This window comes from Euphorbia lathyris, chromosome 8, assembly GCF_963576675.1.
Source record: "Euphorbia lathyris chromosome 8, ddEupLath1.1, whole genome shotgun sequence".
NCBI classification, from domain to species: Eukaryota; Viridiplantae; Streptophyta; class Magnoliopsida; order Malpighiales; family Euphorbiaceae; genus Euphorbia; species Euphorbia lathyris.
Window position 1 is genome coordinate 24,650,053 of NC_088917.1, and position 20,116 is coordinate 24,670,168.

The 20,116-nt window shown below is 31.7% G+C and overlaps 2 protein-coding genes across 3 annotated transcripts; one reads left to right on the plus strand and one right to left on the minus strand.

Moving 5' to 3' along the window:
• Positions 1-4,351: 4,351 nt before the first annotated feature.
• Positions 4,352-10,655, minus strand: LOC136202590 (mitochondrial-processing peptidase subunit alpha-like). Of its 2 annotated transcripts, XM_065993307.1 has the most exons (14): positions 10,470-10,655; positions 9,508-9,747; positions 9,100-9,396; positions 8,845-9,012; positions 8,548-8,715; positions 8,377-8,463; positions 8,177-8,243; positions 7,826-7,923; positions 6,722-6,794; positions 6,549-6,619; positions 6,380-6,429; positions 5,594-5,706; positions 5,442-5,502; positions 4,352-4,543 (listed from the first exon to the last, which is right to left on the minus strand). In XM_065993307.1, the coding sequence occupies exons 1-13, from the start codon at positions 10,506-10,508 to the stop codon at positions 5,450-5,452; spliced, it is 1,524 nt and encodes a 507-aa protein (XP_065849379.1). In that variant the 5' UTR covers positions 10,509-10,655; the 3' UTR covers positions 4,352-4,543; positions 5,442-5,449. The 2 variants fall into 2 exon arrangements, with proteins under 2 accessions (XP_065849379.1, XP_065849378.1); XM_065993306.1 differs by lacking the exon at positions 4,352-4,543 and having other exon boundaries at positions 5,054-5,502.
• A 1,401-nt stretch (positions 10,656-12,056) lies between these two features.
• Positions 12,057-19,855, plus strand: LOC136203524 (nudix hydrolase 8-like). Its single transcript, XM_065994691.1, has 9 exons — positions 12,057-12,181; positions 13,035-13,219; positions 17,331-17,396; positions 17,488-17,625; positions 18,061-18,135; positions 18,220-18,270; positions 18,387-18,421; positions 18,504-18,612; positions 18,792-19,855. The coding sequence occupies exons 1-9, from the start codon at positions 12,058-12,060 to the stop codon at positions 18,984-18,986; spliced, it is 978 nt and encodes a 325-aa protein (XP_065850763.1). The 5' UTR covers position 12,057; the 3' UTR covers positions 18,987-19,855.
• The last annotated feature ends 261 nt before the right edge of the window (positions 19,856-20,116 follow it).

Sequence of the window (20,116 nt, forward strand, 5' to 3'; positions counted from 1 at the left end):
TTCCCCCCTAAAAATTGGATTTGGGGCAAAAAGGAAATTTTCTATATGGTAGTATTATAACATCCTCAGAACACCAAAGTGGAACAACCTCTCTGATCATTATCATTAGGCTTCTCTTTTTGTCCAAAAGAATCAAATTAATTGAAGAGAATTTATCTAAATAGGTTGACTTTTGACTAACCTAATAAAAGAAATTTAACAACGATTTAATATTTTAATTCTATATTACTACTTATGTGTATATATGCTATTGATTCTTTGCATGTGTCCTAAATATTTTGTAATTATTTTATTTTTATAATTCTTATAAATTAATTGGTTTTCTTTTTTTGTCTGTTTTATATGAAAAAATCATAATATAATAAAAGAAAATGGGGAAGGAATAATGATAATAATAATAATGAGTGAAAATTTTGTAAATATATATATAAATAGAAAAAGATGCCTGATATATTCCTTAAAAAATTCTTTCAGGGTGAGAATATCTCTAACATAGAGAACAATTGCCTCTATATATATAAAAAAAAAAGTCACAATTGGAGGATCCTCGAAATTAATTAAAATTCATAATGGAGTATATTATATAGTTTCATGTTAATTAACATTATTCCAATATATATTATGATTAACAGTAGGTTTAATCAAGAGAGAAAACTAATTAAAACAAATGAATAAGGGACAATTACAAAACTAGCACCTTTTAAGGTGTTAGTTTTCTTTTCTAACTCCTTTTGAAAAACTCACCAAAACTAACACATTTTAACAAGTAACTTCCAAGTTTACCCTCATCTTCTTCCTTAACATAACGGTGTCTTTGTCTTTCCTCCTCTATCTCTTTCTCACGCTTTCTCTCTCTAAAGAACAGAATAATCTACAGAACGACTTGAATACTACAACAATCAATCCAACCCACAGTTTATATAACAAAATTTCTACAATCATATAAGTTTTTTATTGGGTTTTAGTTTTATTGAAAAGATTTAAAGCTTAGTTCATTCATCGTTATGGTGAACGGCGAACGGAAGAGGAGGAAGAAGCGACCATTTTTTTCCGGTAATCTCGTCCCAATATATATTGTTTCTCTTCCCTTTTCATGTTTTTCCTGGTCGTGCGACTCCAAAAAACAGTGGCATTGTTATCTGAAAATGGATTTGAGTTGGAATATCAATTTCAGATATTTTCTCCGACAGTGTCGATATCTGTAGATATTTGTAGATATTTGTCGATATCTGTAGATATTTGTAGATATCTGTCGATATGTGTAGATATGTGTAGATATGTGTTGTAGATATTTGTCGATACGTGTCGATATCTGCAGATATCGACAACACATATCTACAGATATCTACAAATATCTACACATATCTACAGATATCTACAAATATCTACACATATCTACAAATATCTACAAATATCGACAAATATCTACAGATATCGACACTGTCAGGGAAAAAATCTGAAATTGATATTCCAACTCAAATCCATTTTCAGATAACAATGCCACTGTTTTTTGGATTCGCACGACCAGGAAAAACATGAAAAGGGAAGAGAAACAATATATATTGGGACGAGATTGCCGGAAAAAAATGGTCGCTTCTTCCTCCCCTTCCGTTCGCCGTTCACCATAACGATTAATGTCCTAAGCTTTAAATCTTTTCAATAAAACTAAAACTCAATGAAAAACTTATATGATTGTAGAAATTTTGTTATATAAACTGTGGGTTGGATTGATTGTTGTAGTATTCAAGTCGTTCCGTAGATTATTCTGTTCTTTAGAGAGAGAAAGCGTGAGAAAGAGATAGAGGAGGAAAGACAAAGACACAGTTATGTTAAGAAAGAAGATGAGGGTAAACTTGGAAGTTACTTGTTGAAATGTGTTAGTTTTGGTGAGTTTTTTAAAAGGAGTTAGAAAAGAAAACTAACCCCTAAAAGGTGCTAGTTTTGTAATTCTCCCAATGAATAATAACATAACAAATCCTACTTATAATTCATTATTATTGGGTAGCATTTCCCATCCAAATGTGCCATTTCGTAGTCCATGTTCTTTTCAGTTATAAAAAAAAATCTTCTGCACACTTGCAATCTAGAAATTTTACTGTCTCAATGCACCACATTATCTGTAAATAATTTAATATTATATTAAACAATAAAATGTTAATATTTTTTTAGTTAATTATTTGGGTCAAATACATGAATATCATAATTAAATACAAAATTACAACAAAGTCATATCATCAAACTTAATTCTTAATATGTCATTATTCTTTATATATTATGATTTTAAACCATAATTTAAAAATTTTACACTCCAATTCATAAATCATAAATTCTAGATTTCTAATTTATAAATTTTAATCCTTAAAATATATTAAAAATACTAATTTTACTAGTTTGATATAATCCAAAATTATAACTTGATATAATTGTAAATAGTTTATAAATTTTAATCCTTAAAATATATTAAAAATAATAATTTTACTAGTTTGATATAATCTAAAATTATAACTTGATATAATTGTAAATAGTTTTTAAAACATGAATTTCTATGTAATTTTCCCTAATTATTTATATAAAACTTTAAACCTTCAAATATAAATTTTAAATTTTAGATCCTAAAATATATGATATGGCATCATCCAACTATTTGGTTAAATTTTGATTTATTGGAATTTAGCTTTTAAATTTTGATTTTTTTTTTGGGGGGTTAAAATACAGCATTTAACGAACAATCAACGATCATGACAACCAGATATACTTAACATCAAATAGTTGAATAGAAGTATTTGATTAGAATCGATGATTATTATTGTGCCTATAAAAGCTACATTGTAAAAAAAAATGATGAAACTAAAGTTACTTTCCCACATCCCTAATAAAAGATTAAATTAAATTAGATTGGATTTTAGAGTTTATAATTTATGGGTTGTGTAATAGAAGGATGTCTTGTATGTATGCATATGGGTAATGTCAGAAGTGAAACCACTAGATCTCTTCCTGACATAAAGACAACATAACATATCCTTTTTGTTTTTCCAATTTTGCTACTTCACTTTCATGTGTCTTAGACTGCCTACCACATGATTATTATTTTAAAGGCTACAAAGTTTGAATCTTTGCTACAATTAAACCTATTGTGAAAGACCCAAATTTGATTAATTAGACCATCTCTACACCATGTTAAGAAATCATAATTAATTAAGCAACATGTTACAAGATACTAAAATACAAGTAGTTTTCAAAATTAGGGAAAATGTCAATTAAATCACATATATTTATCTATGTATCTATATCAAGTTTTACCTATACACAAATATTACCACATTAAGTTTGTGTTCTATCAATGATAAAGAAAAAATCCCAAGTGTTTTGGCCATATCAATGAAATGATGGGAATGGTGTAACTATTTAATCTGTCCATATAATTGTGCAATTTGACAATGAATTCACATACAGAATAGGGTAATTAGAGAAGTCAAAAACTTGACAAGGAAACAATAAAAATACCAAAATAGGGAAAATAATAATGGGAGAAAGAAAGAAAAGAATGCAACGAATGAAGCAGCTAACCAACTTATTTGTTTTAAAAGAAGAAAAACAGAGCCCAAATGGATATGGATTAAGGAAAATAAAAATTTGTCATATGGGTTGGGTATGACTCTTAATCCTAATTAAGATTAATTCAATATCAACAAGTTTGATGTTAGGTCTATCTAATATTGCCCATTGCTTCTCTTTTACTCCATTCTCTATTTTAACCCAAATGTAAAATCTAATGCTCAATCTATTTAGATTTCTTCAGATAAAATGAGAAACAAATAGCGATTCATAAATCTAGCTTCTGTTAAAGAATCATGTCATTCCTTTAGTGTATAAATGAGAAACAAAGAGTGATTCATAAAACCGTCAATTAAAATTGACTCGAGTAGGAGTCTTTGAAAACTCAAATCTCAAATTTAATGCATGACACGCAGAAAATTTTATTTAAAAAATTGACCGCTAAAACAGTGTTTAAGCAATCTCGAATTGTCAGTTCTGCTTAAAAGAATAGAGATTCGTGGAAGGAACCCATTAGATGGTAAGCATTCAAAAAAAATAAAAAAAAAATCTTTTTAAGAAACATTTCCATTGCAGGACGGAAAATATTCATGTCTTCAAAAATAAATTGGTATTTTGGGAGATTCAAATAGTCGAACTAGTGTGAGCTCTCCCCAGCTTCAGAAAAATGTCATACCACACAAACTTACTGGAAACCAATGTATGGTTCAGCCTATAATTGATTCAGAAATGCAAAACAGAAGTTTGAGAACTAAATCTATATAAAAAAAAAAAAAAAAAATTGAGCTAAATCCCACAACATTAACAATTCCAGAAATTTTATCATACTCCTAAAGTAATGCACCAATAAAAATATCCATAGACACAAGTTCATTAGAGACGAACAGATGGTTAATGTTTAAAAATAAATGTGTACAGGTAACATCAATTAATTGATCAGGTATTCTGCTCCAGGAGTATTGTAGTATGTTAATTCATTCGTTGTGCCCTGCACATTCCATAGCAATTAGGTCAAACCCAACACTAATCATACTGGCGACTCACGCTGTGAACACCTAATTAATCCATAACATACAGTAGAAAAGAAAACAAAGGCTTGAGCTTTCATGGTTTTAGCTAACTTTCACATATATCACAATGACTGAAAATCATATGCAACACTCTAGAAATCTCTCTAATTACTAGGAAATGTTTCATTCTTCCCTCAACTACAAATCCTTAACAAATCAGGCATAGGTGGAGGTGTCGTTGCATAGCGGGCAAGAGGTCTCGTTGCACCCTGGCTGTCAAGAACCATCTCTCCTGCCCCGTCTCAGCCATGCAATTTCACCTGAATTGTACCGTTTTGGTCTGGATAGGGCAAAAAAAATACAAACAGCCCAGGGTAAAAAAAAAAATAGAACATTTTGGCCTGGGCTAGCAAAAAAAATAGAACATTTGAAGTTTATTTTTACACCATCAGCAGTCCAAGGCTGGCTCCGCCACTAAAAACGAGATAGAGCAACATCAAATGAGAATTCAATATGTTTCGGTATAAACCTTTGGACAGTATTCAATTTGTTTAGGCAAAAGAGGTAAATTACAAAAGAATATGGGTAGCAAAACCTAAGAAACATCCACCAACATATATCAGGCATTATCAAGATGCTTACTGATTGCCAAAGATCACCAAATTTAATGACAAATATGGGCGCCATAATATATATATATATCAGGCATATCAAATACTGATTGCCAAGGATCACCAAATTTATTAAGGTAGCCCATCCGAAAATTTCTTTATTCCTTTTGAAATTGACGGTATAAAAGCTTCAAGTTTGCTGATGCACATCAACTAGATAACTTGGTTATCCACCTATTTTGATGCCCAAAGAACAAAATTTTACCATCTACTTCATTTCGACTTGAACTTGCTGCTAACTGAATCATAGGTTGGGACATTGATAACTGCAGAATATCAATGTAAGCAAAATGTAATTTTCGAAAGGAACATTGAATAAAGAATGAAATGTAATTTTACTAGCTAGCTAGGAAATACCATCTCCATATGATGCCATTGTGAGAGGCGAAGATAACAGCTTTTGCGCCATTTTAGTAATATCTTGTAATGTGATTGAATCTATAATCTTCAAGAAATTCTCCAAAGGTTTCCTGTACAACAAACACTTTTATTAAAGAAATGATCATGGAGCTAAATGAGAAAATAAAAAGGTAAATACAGTAGCAAGAGTCGTTATTAGTTTAACAACGCCAAGGTCCAATTGAAAATAATCAGTCATCAGAACCAAAAAAAAAAAATGCAGACACAACTGTTACCAAGGACTAGATTACTTTCCAATATAAGAAAACCAAAAATCCCCATGCAACACATAGGGCTTAAGACCTAAATCACCAAGTGTCTAATAACCACACAATCTAAAAGCTCAAGCTTATATGAGGGCCCTAACGTAAGAATTATTTTGTCTCGAAGACTATCCCCTGCAAGCAAATATCTATCTGAACGCTTAAAGCATGGACAAGCATAGGCCCATCTTACGGTGAAATTACTGTGAATAAATAAGAGCCGGTATGATTTGAAGTTTTGCCCTTTTGGTTGGACCTTTCTTTTTTCCTTGACATTGCAACGAATCGGCATGGGGAAGCAGGGGAAGGCATATCATATAGGAGCTGATATTACTATAGTTTGCACTTCTAACTCAGTTAAAAGAATTTTACTCTTTGCTGCACTGTGAAGCAACTAATGATATGAAATAGCACACCAAATAAATGCACAAAAGAGGAAATGTTGTACAGGAAATCAAATGGGTTATGACGCGGGTCATACCTCTCACCATATGTCAAGATTTGTCTACCAATATCTTCCGAAGCAATCATCTGCACAGTATACCTTTACATAAGCAAATAATATTCAAGAATAATGCACAAAAATAGCTCTTTGCAGTACTGTCAACTGCATCATTGCTACCAAAGCATGCACAAAATGTTTTACATACTCTAGACTCCAAATTCATCAAAATAGCTGCTCTTGTTGACTGTTTTGCACGATCTAGCTCCACTTGGTCAACTGCACAGAGAAGTGAAAACATAAGAAAGAAGCTAACACCTTCCAAGTAAAATTTTGCACATCACAAACAGATCTTGCAGAGATAAGGGTACCACATCACACCTGCACCAGCTGAAGCAACTGCAACAAGCTCACCAACAGCTATATCTATGGCTTTTGATGCAAAATTAGAACCCTACATCAACAAGTGAAATCATCTTCAAGAGAGGCACAGACAAATACTACTGACACTTTGTGTTCATAAGGAGGTTAACTTCTCATTTAATCAATTCTCTCAGACAATGAACTTTCCTTTTCCCCTCCAAGCCTAAAGTTGATACTTGTTTGTAATTCAGGCCATAGTCGTGAAACGCGGAAGGCGCACTAAGGCACAAGGGGGTCCTGGAGTCTAGGCGCAAGGCTCAGGCGCGTGCACCAAAACAAAATAACGTATAAAATTATAAATAACAACACTTAACATTTTTCTAAGATGACACAAATAGTCAAATAACAACAATTTTAATCATAAAATGCATGAGATAAATTCTAATTAACTACTAATTCTAATTCATAATAAAATCTAAATCTAAACTGAAGAACAAAGTCCAACTTCAACTAAACACTAGGTTATTAAGTAATAGAATAATAATTACTTTTCCTCAAGCAACACTAGTGCACTCTTTAGTCTTTATAGTCCCTATTGATCATCAAAGTCACCATCATCACTATCATCTCCTCCATCATCGTATTCTCCTTCAAGGTTATCAATCTCATCATCATCATCTTTTTCTTTCTTTTTCTACTTTAATCTGAGCCCTTAATCCTAAAGATTTCCTATGGCTGTGATTAGAAACTGAAAACCCCCTAAAAAAACCCATAACAACACCTAGGCACGCCTTGAGTAAAGGAGCGAGGATAGCCAAGGCGCGAGCCAGGCTGACATTGCCCGCCTCACACCTGTAGAGGGTAACCTCTGTGCCTTGCGTCAGGCGCGCCTTTGACAACTATGCTAGAATAGAAACTTAAGTTAGCACTTAATAACATGCAGACTCTAGAAGACCATCAAAATGTGATCAATTACATCATTTGATTAGCTAAAACTTAAAAACAGCTGACTAACATCAAGTTTTCATGCACACAGCCAAAAGTACTGAGAGGTTACTGCAAAAAGAATATTGAAAGTTCCAAAATGTAACTGTATTTTGAAGGTTCCAAGCAGCAACTTACAGTGGTGGCTTGAATACCAAATACACCAGTATGATTGTAAATGTTGAGGAATGCTGTAAAGGATTGAATTTGTGGATAACTATGCAAGACCCTGAGATCTGCAATACCAAGCAAAATTTAGGGTTTTGGGGTTTAGGAGAAAAAGGTATCAATAATATAATCACTGATGAGTAACATATTCTACTGATACAGATATAGGCCTCTCTAATTTATCGATGTAATAGCAAATGAACTTTATGAGCATGAATTCTTATCCCAGAACCAGAAAATAATTGCAGCACAATGTAAATATATTGGCTGAGTGCATTAGGTCACCTCCCATAAGAGGTCAAAGATACTATAGAAACTTACATAGCCTTGAGTACATTCCTTTTCCAGGGCCACCAGCTGAGAATGATCCACCTCCACCCATAAGCATCTGCAATTAAATTTAAACATCTTATAATATGTTGTTACCTACAACTTGGGAGCTCAACATGAACTGCAAAATACAAATTAAACATAAATGATTTCAATCAACCACAGAGTTACTAAAGTAATCAATTAAATACCTGAAGAACAGTCAAGATCATAGCGTCCTTGTCACTAGACCAGCCATTAGGAAATTCAAATCCAATAGCAAAATGGGTTTGCTGGTCCTGCAACAGAGGGTCAGAGTTAATAATAACCCCTAACTGGATGGAGGTAAGTAAAAGGTTTCTTTTAAACATCTCAATACATACCCCTGAGTCTGATTGACAACGGAAATCACCTCCTGTGTAAATAGATTTTGGCACTGGAGCATTACTACCTTCGGGTACATCAGACAAAAGAGGCTCAGCAAGGGATACCAATTCCTCATGTTCAACACCAGAAGCTGAAAGCACCATTCGACGAGCAGTATAATTTTCCTGAATTTCTCACAGAAAATGTCAACTGAGATTACATAAGGCACGAAAACAGATACTTATCATATTCTTAAAAGACATCAAATATCTACAAAAATTGCCATAGCAGAAACAGAGGTTTCTCAAACTTACAGTTACAAAATCCTCCAAGATCGTACTATCCAACCTATCTATTGAAGATTCGGGTGCCAAAAGAGGATTTGCCAACGGACCAGAAAAAGCAGCAGAATGAATTGCTTCTGAGAGAAGACCTAGAGGGTTGTTGGAGGCTCCACTAATTTCAGATTTGAGCTTTTGAAGCTGCAAGATATAAAACAACATTCACTTACAATAAAAGAAAAGAAAAGAAAAATTGCAGCACACAGATAGAAAATGATGAAGAATGACCTGCTCATTGACCTCCCAATCAAGGAAGACAGGATTCCTCACACAATCAACAAGCAACTCCACCATCTCAGGAACATAGGTCTTCAGAGCATCAAAGGTATATCCCATTTGCTCCCGAGATGCTGAGGATTGCACAACACCCCCAATTGCCTCAACCTCACGAACAACACGCAAGTGGCTGCGGTTTCTTGTGCTTTTGAATGCCATCCGCTCCAGTAAATGTGTGACCCCAAATGAGGCCGGAGACTCATAGATTGAGCCAGAGTTAATATATAAACCTATTGATGCTGCTGGATTCTGGCATTAAACAAAACGAAAGAAGCAATAAGAAAAGAATTAATTTCAAGAAATCTCCTAAAGTGCAGAAAACATAAATGAAAGGGATTTAAAATGAAAATCCATACAAACCGGTGATGTTTCAGAGGCAATTATCAATCCATTTGGAAGTTTTGTGATCTTGGTTTTTCCAGGCTCAACATAGTCAGGCAATGCTGGTGGGAGTTCAACTCCTGCAAGTGGGAAGTCTAGAGACACAGACGTCGACTTATCACCAGTTAGCCAACTGAAGAGACCACCCGAAGAGGATGATTGCAAGGTGGAAGAACTAGAACTTGCATATCTTGCAGGGAACTTAGAGATAGTTCGGCCCTGTTCGCACAGTTTAATGTAAGAATTAGCTCATTCTTCATTCTTAACAAATTCAACACATAGATTGACATAAACATGAACAAACTACCATCCATTGTTAATTTTAATGAAACTTACTGACCAATAAGGAACCAAATAATTACCATCTAGGAATAATAGCAACATTTCTTTTCTGCAGAAAAAAAAATGTTTTTAAACAGAAGATAAAAGTTCCAGCAGGCCTCTTTTTACCAATTTTAGCAATAAAACAAACAGCAATTCCTCACTAAGAATCAAACAAACAATTTTCCAGAAACAGTACTGCCTTTCCAATTCAAATAAACCCTTCTTTCTATGTAAAAGTACACACAAATACAATCAATCACGCACACTAAACGTATCATTTCCCAATTCGTAAAGACAAAGGCTAAGTTCAAAGAAAATAGAACTAACAATTGTGTCTGCATGTAAGTTTGGTTCAGCTCAACAAAGTTGAGCCAAAAACCATACAAGCTAATCAATTAAGCAACAGAAGATTACGCAATTCAAACAAAGTAGAACTAACAATCGTGTCTGCATGTAAGCTTGGTTCTAGAAGCTAATCAATTAAGCAACAGAAGATTACGGAAGAGATGAACTACACAAGAAAGGAACAAGGTATGAAATGAGCACAATCGCGATCAGAGATTGGACCAAAATGAACATTAGAAAGAGAGATCAGGGGACGCAAGGATGGAACTGACCTTGAGGGACCTGAGGCGTGAAGCTGCAGTTCTATACATCGCTGGTCGACGGTAAGTCAAATTGGAGATTGCAGGGACCGGCACCACTGGGTTTAGACCGAGTGACGGAGTTTTGTCTGGGATCTCCTGGATTGGGGCTTGAGAGCAGTGATTTTGGTGTCCGATCTGACGGACGATCAATGATAATCTGAACCGTCCAATTAATTGGATCTTAGCGGTCCGACTACTAGGTCTAGTCCATGTGATACGTTGATTTTTGACCACGTCCATGGGAAAATTACACAGAAATTCATCTTTGAAACACTATTTACAACTATATCAAATCATAATTTTGGATTATGTCAAACTAGTAAAATTGATACTTTTAATATATTTTAAGGATTGGAGTTTATAAATTAGAAGTCTAAAATATATTTTCTAAGATTTATAATTTATGAATTGAAGTCTAAATTTTTTAAATTGTAGTGTAAAATCATAATATATGAAGAATAATGACATATTAAGAATTAAGTTTGATGATATGACTTAATTGTAATTTTGTATTTAATTATGATATCCATGTATTTGACCGTATTGTATTGGGCAGAAAAGTTCTCTTTCAAACTTGCATTGCAATATCAACCATATAAGGCCCAATTATTATTTTCCTAATAAAAAGGCCCAATTTTTTTTAGTCCAAAATTGTCCGGAGTGCATATATGCTTGGAAAAATATAAGGGTCAAATACATTAATATCATAATCATATCACCAAATTTAATTCTTAATATGTTATTATTTTCTACATATTATGATTTTACACTATAATTTAAAAAATCCAGACTCCAATTCATAAATCATAAACCTTAAAAAATATATTTTAAACTTTTAATTTATAAATTCTAATTTAAAAATATATTTAAAGTACTAATTTTACTAGTTTGACATAATCCAAAATTATGACTTGATATAGTTGTAAATAGTTTTTAAAAGATGAATTTCTATATAATTTTTCCAAAATATAAAAATAAATAACGGTGGTTTGAAAAATAATTTTTGTGGTTTAAAAATTATCAAACAAGTACCATGAAATTTGATTTGTTAGTAAATGCAGTCCGATTAGCTAAGTGTTAATTTTTGCCTAAGTGGCAAAAATTGTCATGTGAATTGTAGGATATTTTTGTCCTTAGAAATCAAGTTATTCTTATAAATAGGACTGTAAATGAGCCGATCCGCTCATGAGCGGCTCAGTGATTGGCTCCAGTTCGATTATTGAACACGACGTATCCACAAATTTGACGAGGCAGTCAACCCAAAAGGTTGACTAATATTACTTTTGGTATTTAATATAAAATCCCTAACAAAATATAATTAAACAGGGATGGATTAAGAATAATATGATGTAATGAATCTATCCCATGAATATATACTGTAGTGCAAGTGGGAGTCAGAGTTGGTTGTATAATGTTGTAGTTAAGAACAAAGTATAAATCTTTTATTCTAAAATGAGGATTCAATATGCTATTCCCTAAATATTCATCTTCCTTTCTTATCCTTATATATATACACTTTAATGGTTGAATGCCATTATTGTACCTATTAATGATGTCGATGATAATGGCGGCAACGCCCACTCACTCGCATTGGTCTTCTTATTCCTGCTTGCATTATAGGCAGCAGCTGCCTAGAATTTCATCAACAAAACCCAGCAATGTTACACCATGTTTATCAAGGGGTGAGGAAAAACAATTCTATATTTTATTTTTATATTTTTTTTAAGTGTAACTTCACTTATTTTTATTCTAATTCAATTTTGCCCTTTTTAAAGAATGTCATTGAGACTCTTTTCAAGAGTAATGTTGAGTTAATACTGAAATTCTAACGTCCTGGAATTTAGCTGGTTTGGAATGAATTGAATCTCATATGAAATATTAGGAGTGGTTGATGTATATTTGTAAGATGTATTTTCAATACATGTAGATATGTTTTAGACAACTACATAGCGTTAGACCACACTATGCCGACTCTTCACGTACGATATATATTGGTTCAGGAACGAACCAAGAAGAATTTTGTGGGTTTGTAATGACCCAATTCTAAGAGGCAGCGTCTAAATGTAAGGTTTGAGTAAGAAAAAACTCTAAAGGAGTGATAGGAGGGAGCAAGCATCAACTAAATCTCACATAAAAAAAAATGGAAAGATAGTGTATATACATTAGTAATGTGTATTATATGTAGATGCGCTTTAGGGCTACGAAGTCTAGAAATAGAACTTGAACCAAAATGAATAGTATCTATATGAACATTGAACTGCACTATTAGGGTTCGTTTAGTTTATCTACTGTTTATTGTTACAGTTTGTTATTTGATGTTTGAAAATGCTACTCTTCATGTATAAAAGGGAAATAATAGTTTTTTAATTAAATACCTGAATTTTTTTTTTTTTAATATGAAAATGCAAAAATGGAGTAAACAAAGGCCGCTAAGCTAGGGTACGAAAAATGAACAAATGAGTAGAGTTAAATTAGTGGAAATAAATCAGTAATTATTGCATATGGTTTAAATTAATTATGATTTTGTATGTGTAGATTTGTTGAAGAAGAGGATGAGAAATAGAGTAATGTCATCAGATATGTCAGCAGTACCTAGTATCACAGTTGATGGCTGGGAAGATGAGTACGGTGGCATTATTATTGATCCTAATACCTTACCCTCTTCCTCCAATGCATTTGCTTCTGCAATTCGAGCTTCCTTGTCTAATTGGAAACTCAAGGTAATTCTTTTTACGGGCATAAAATCTAAATTTGCGGTTATTGTTTTTGAGAAAGTGCATATTTACCTTTAACAGTGTTAAAAAAACAAGGATGTCTTACCGTTTAGGTCTAAACGTTTGAAATCGAGAAATCGGGACGCTGCTTAAGCAACGATAAACAAAAACGCTTATTGTTACTATTTTTTTGCTTTGTTATAAGTCACTTTTGAACATTACCGTATAGTTATTCGTGAATTGTGTTTATTATTTTTTGATATTTTGGTATAGTTGCGTTATTTACTTGTTTTTATGATATGGTTTGAGAGTTTAAAAACATTGTTTCATAGCTTTTGGTTAATTATAGGGTAAATTCCAAAAAAAACCCATGTGGTTTGATGTTGTTCCAAAAAAACCCTTGTGGTTTGTTATTACAAAAAAAGAGGACTGTGGTTTGCGTCGTTACCCGAAAAACGGAAATGGGCTTAACACCATTAATTTGCTGACGTGGCACAAGGGTAAAACAGGAAATTCGAATTTTTTTTTATTTTTTTTTCCCTCTTCTCTCTCCTCCTTCTTCTTCTCTCTCCTCCTTCATCTTCTTCCTTCTCCTTCATCATCTCTTCTCTCCTCCTCCTTCTTCTTCTTCTTCTTTTTTCTTCTTTTTCCCCTCTCTCTCTTCGTCTTTTTTTCTTCATCTTTTTTTCTTTTTTTTTTTAATTTCCAGAATTCTGGAAAATTCCAGAATTCTGGAAATATTCCAGAATTTGAACAGCAGAAAAATTCCTCAAAAAGTGATAAAATAGTAAAAGGAAGTAATCCATATGATAACAATCGACAACATTACAATCATCGTCAGGAAATGGTCATAAGAATAGTCAAAACACATACATACAGCCAAGAAGAGACAATAAAAAGAGGGGGGAAAAGGTATAGAACCTGTTTCTTCCTGCGAGCCAAATTCCAAATCCTCCAGCACATGTTTTCCAATCAAGTATTCCTCTCTTGCGTACTCTTCATAGCTGCAGCCTAATCGAGAGAAAAAGAAAAAATAAATCAAAATCCACATGAAAATCGACTTCGTTCTCAAGACACAAAACTCAATTAACGAATACTAAAAAAAGAAAAAGTGATGTACTCGAATCCAGGAACGGTGAAGATCAGTCTCGTCGAAGCCGGTGATGACCTCTTCGACGAAGTAACGAGTAGGACTGAAGCGACCTCTTTCCCTGAGCAAAAGTGAAGATTTAGCATCATCAATTCCATGATCAACATCGAGAATAGCTTCCAGGTAACTGTTACTCCAGTCATTTCCCGCCATTTTTATGTATGAGAATCTAAACTAAACGGAATATTTCCAGAATTCTGGAATTTTCCGGAATTCTGGAAATTAAAAAAAAAAAGAAAAAAAGATGAAGAAAAAAAGAAGAAGAGAGAGAGAAGGGGAAAAAGAAGAAAAAAGAAGAAGAAGAAGAAGAAGGAGGAGGAGAGAAGGAAGAAGGAGGAGGAGAGAAGAGATGATGAAGGAGAAGGAAGAAGATGAAGGAGGAGAGAGAAGAAGAAGGAGGAGAGAGAAGAGATGATGAAGGAGAAGGAAGAAGATGAAGGAGGAGAGAGAAGAAGAAGGAGGAGAGAGAAGAGGGAAAAAAATAAAAAAGATGATGAAGGAGAAGGAAGAAGATGAAGGAGGAGAGAGAAGAAGAAGGATGAGGAGAGAAGAGATGATGAAGGAGAAGGAAGAAGATGAAGGAGGAGAGAGAAGAAGGAGGAGGAGAGAGAAGAGGGAAAAAAATAAAATAAAAATTCGAATTTCCTGTTTTACCCTTGTGCCACGTCAGCAAATTAACGGTGTTAAGTCCATTTCCGTTTTTCGGGTAACGGCGCAAATCACAGTCCTTTTTTTTGTAATAACAAACCACAAGGGTTTTTTTGGAACAACATCAAACCACAGGGGTTTTTTTTTTTTGGAATTTACCCTTAATTATATTACTTATGAACGCTATATTTTATTTGTTTGTGTTGTTTTAATGATATTTTGATGATTGTGTATTTTAAAAAATATATGTGTTTTTCTATATTAAATTATTTTATATTATTTATATTATTATTTTTAGATAGTATAATATTGAATTTATACTAACAAATAAAAAATACACATACGATTAATCCCCGATGGTTTTGTCTGTTTGACTAACGCCTAACATTTTTTACAACTTTTACCTTTAATGTATGAACTGGTAAAAGTTTACTCCTAACATTTTCAACTAAGATCAATTTTGTTCTCATCTCACAGAAAATTTAAATATACAAATTTGACCGTCATTTAACTATCACATCGAATTTTTCAAACAAGTTTATCGATAAATTGAAACAGTTTCGTGTATTTTGACGGATTGTTTGTAACTGTGTAAATAACATAATAAATATTTTAGGCAGCTTTTTAATTAACTTATATGTGGTAGATTTTTAAAAAAATAAATAAATAAATATTATTATTGTATGTGGTAGATTTGGTTGTTAATGTTTTGATAGGTTATTTATAACTATATCATTAATATGGTGAATAATTTATACATAATTTATGTCAAAAAGGTACAATATAACAGTTAAATAACGGATCAAATTATAGTAAATCAGAAGTATAGTAAATCAGTTTGTTATAAGTTAGAAGGAAATATGCATTTTAGATGGGGATAACGTACCAAAATAGGGCTAAGGTTTTTTGGAAGTACCAATTTAGGCTCAACGTTCAAAATAACACTAAAAAATGCTTAACGTTTACAACATAATACCAATTTAGGCTTAACGTTTACAATATAGCATCAGTTTAGGCCTTGCGTACAAAATAGCACCAATATAGGCTTAATGTTTACAAAATAATACGAATTTAAGCTTAACGTTTTACAAAATATATACAATTTAAGCTAAACGTCATAATTAAATTAATCATATTATATTCTTTCCCTATTAACTTTATATGTTATCTTTTTATTTAGTTCTATATTCTTATTTATTATAATACAATTAATTATTATTCTTGCCCATTAAAATCTTATATTTGTTTTTCATAAATGATTCCATGACTACTAAATTTCATTGCTTATGTAATATATGCAAACTAAAAGTAATTGAATATCCACAATATTTCGAACACCGACATGTATCAATATTATTTTAATTAGTGTTCAAAATATTGTGGATATTCAATTACTTTTAGTTTGCATATATTATATGAGCCATGGAATTTAGGAGTCATGGAATGGTTGATGAAAAACAAATATAATGTTTTAATGGGCAAGAAAAACTAATTGATTGTATTATAATAAATAAGAAAATATAACTAAATAAAAAGATAACATATAAAGTTAATAGGAAAAGAATATAATATGGTTAATTTAATTGTGACGTTTAGTTTAAATTGGATATATTTTGTAAACGTTAAGCTTAAATTCATATTATTTTGTAAACGTTAAGCCTAAATTGATATTATGTTGTAAATATTAAACCTATATTGATGTTATTTTGAACGTTGAGCCTAAATTGGTACTTCCCAAAAACCTTCGACTTATTTTGGTAGCTTATAAAAAGATGTTATGTTTTTAATATATTAAGACAAAACAGCACATGGTTTTTTCTTCCTATGCATCTGCTGCCATTGTTGTACCTATAGTAATTAATTTCATTAGTGTTGCCTCAATCATGTGATTGTATTGTATACATAATATTCTAAGAAATACTAGTAGTGCTAGAAAAAGAAATTAATATACTTGGAGTAATATGCATATTTCTTTTACACTAAAAGTAAAATAAATACCTTTAAAAAAATAGAACTAATTTTCACCAAAGTAGCAAAATGCTGCTGATGATGCTGTTTCCCTTAAAAAAAACAATCAGCCCAAAATTTTCTTGTTATATATTAAATTAAAGTGCTTTTGTTTTATTAAATTTCTACTTCATTGCATTTTTTTATTTTGATAAATTATTAAAAATTTAAAAGAACAACTGAGTTATGAAACCTAAATAAAAGATATAAAATTTGTAATTTTCCTTTTATTTGTATGGGATTGATATTGATTACTTAAAATGAGTTGATTAGAAGTTTATAATTAATGTGCAATTAATATAATCAAAACAGGGGAAAAGGGGGATATGGCTAAAGTTATTAATGGAACAAGCAGAGCTTATTCCAATAGCAATCCAGGTAATTCAAAATTTATTTTTGGATTATTAATTTATTGCCTAATTATTATATAGTATAATAAAATAAAAATTGGATATATATTGATATTCAGGAGGGTTTTGAGTATCACCATGCTGAACCAGGCTATGTTATGCTTACTTATTGGATTCCTGATGAACCCTGTTCGCTCCCTGCTACTCCTTCCCATCATATTGGTGTTGCTGCTTTTGTTGTCAATCAAAATAAACAGGTAATTTATTATGAATTAAAGCTCAAAATCGCTAGTGAAATTGAGAGATAGGATCAGTTTAACTAAAATCACACAAAAAAAAACTTGATAAATTAGTTCAAATTTAACAAACTTTTAAGTATTAAAACTGAAATTAAGTGTCAAAATACGCTAGGTCGAAGTTTATGTATTAACTAACTTCATGATTGAGTTGACATCTAAACTTTGATCTGGGCTAAAGTAATCCTGTCTACCAACTTCAAAAACCATTTTGATCATTAATTCATTAAAACTGAATGACTTAAGGTTAATTTATCAATTTTTGCAAATTTTAAAACTGAATTGATATTTAACCTTCGATTTGATTAACTACTGTCAATTTACTAGTATGAATAATATCCTTAACTACATGGAGTTTGAAGATTTGAGTACCATAATTGCGAATTAATTTGATAGATTCTTGTGGTGAAAGAAAAATGTCCATGTACTTGTTCTGGAGTTTGGAAGATGCCAACCGGATATATTAACAAGGTACTAATTATTATTCCTTTTCAATTTCTACTGTTCATATCATATTTTACACTAACAGAAACTATCTATGTTCCTTATTTTCAGTCTGAAGATATATTTTCAGGCGTGGTAAGAGAAGTTAAAGAAGAAACCGGTGTAAGTTGTTTACTGTTTGTTGTTTCTCATAAAACTATTCATATCTACTGTTTGATTCTGTTGTTAGTTTAGTAACGTCTAAATAAAAATAATCCTTCTTACTTAAATTTTCTCAGGTTGACACAATATTTCTGAAGCTAGTAGCTTTCAGGTATATATATATTCTTCCATTTCCAGGATAATTAAAAACATTAATATAGATTTGAATTTAATTTGGAAATTGAATTGGACAGACATGCTCATCAGTTGGCATTTGAGAAATCAGATTTACTATTTATATGTATGCTGAAGCCATTATCATACAAAATCACAATAGACGAGAAAGAAATAGAAGCTGCAAAGGTAATGTAATTACATATAATTTATGTTTTTTTTATATAGTTTGTCTGATATCTCAGTTTAAAATGTTAAGTATTTTTTTTATAATTAATTTTTTTTTTTTTTACATACATTAGTATTTAAACTCAACATCTAGCTTACTTAAAATTTGGATTAATTATGATATTATTTAACTGATTCAGTGGATGGAGGTTGATGAATTTATGAGACAGCCATTTTATGAAGAAGATCAAGTCTCAAAGAGGGCAATGGAATGCTGTATTGCAGCTTATGGAGAAGATTATAATGGATTCACTGCACACCGTTTGATCTCTAAGCTTGATGGGAATATGTCTTACTTATATTATGATGGTCATCATCATCTCACCTGCTTTTAATTATGATTTTATGTTTTTTATTCTGCTTTTATTGGATATTTAAATAAAGGGTTAAGGTGCAAAAATACGAGCAATTTTACCCCTAACGTCTAAAATGGTGCAATTTTGCCCTTAACGTTTGTAGCCAAGAGCAATTTTACCCCTAACGTTTGTAATTTGGGTCAATTTCAGACACTATTATAAAACACATATATTTTTATTCATTATTTTGCACCAATTGCATATCAATTCATTCTAAAAAAAAGATTTCATGTTTTTTTGTAATTTAATAATAGAATTGGAGATTAATATTTATAAATTCGGTGAATTTTTTGAATTTTTTTGTCTCATTCGTACAAAAAACAGTATATTTTTTTATTTTTTTTTACATCCCAACATATGTTTATGATTTGTTACTGATAAAATGACGTATATGTGAAATGTAGATGATAAAATTCATGACCAAGAAGACAATTTGATGAATTATTTCTGAAATCGACCCAATTTATCAACGTTAGGGGCAAAATTGCTCTTGGCTACAAACGTTAGGGGTAAAATTGCACCATTTTAGATGTTAGGGGTAAAATTGCTCCTCACCCAAAACGTTAGAGGTATTTTTGCACCTTAACCCTTAAATAAATAATTGACCTACTTTCTATTTAATAAATGAACTTTTAAAGTTGACTTATTATGAGCTCAAAATTCATAAACAAAAACAATTGCATTATGCAGCCATTTTATGTCGCTCATTTTTATTTTTCCTAATTAAATATGGTTGTGAATATCTCATCGATTTGCGCATGAGGAGCTTGGAATAGTAGTTCGATTCAAATATGACATTTGGGAAATAAAAGTCCTAAAAGTCTACAGGTCAATCAATTCTTTTTAGGCTTAATACATCATTTGCCCCCTGAACTTGTCTAAAAAACTTGATTGGCCCCTGAACTTTCAAAAGGTCTTGACAGCTTCCTGAACTTACATAAAATGTTCAGTTAGCCCCCTGAACTTGCATAAAATGTAATCAATTGATCAATCGGTCGCAAAAAAGTAAGTTAAATACGGAAGATGTATTCTACGCATCTTAGAATGTTATTACATAATTCAAAAATAGATTAAAAATGAAGTTATTGCTTGCTCAACTATACAACTTG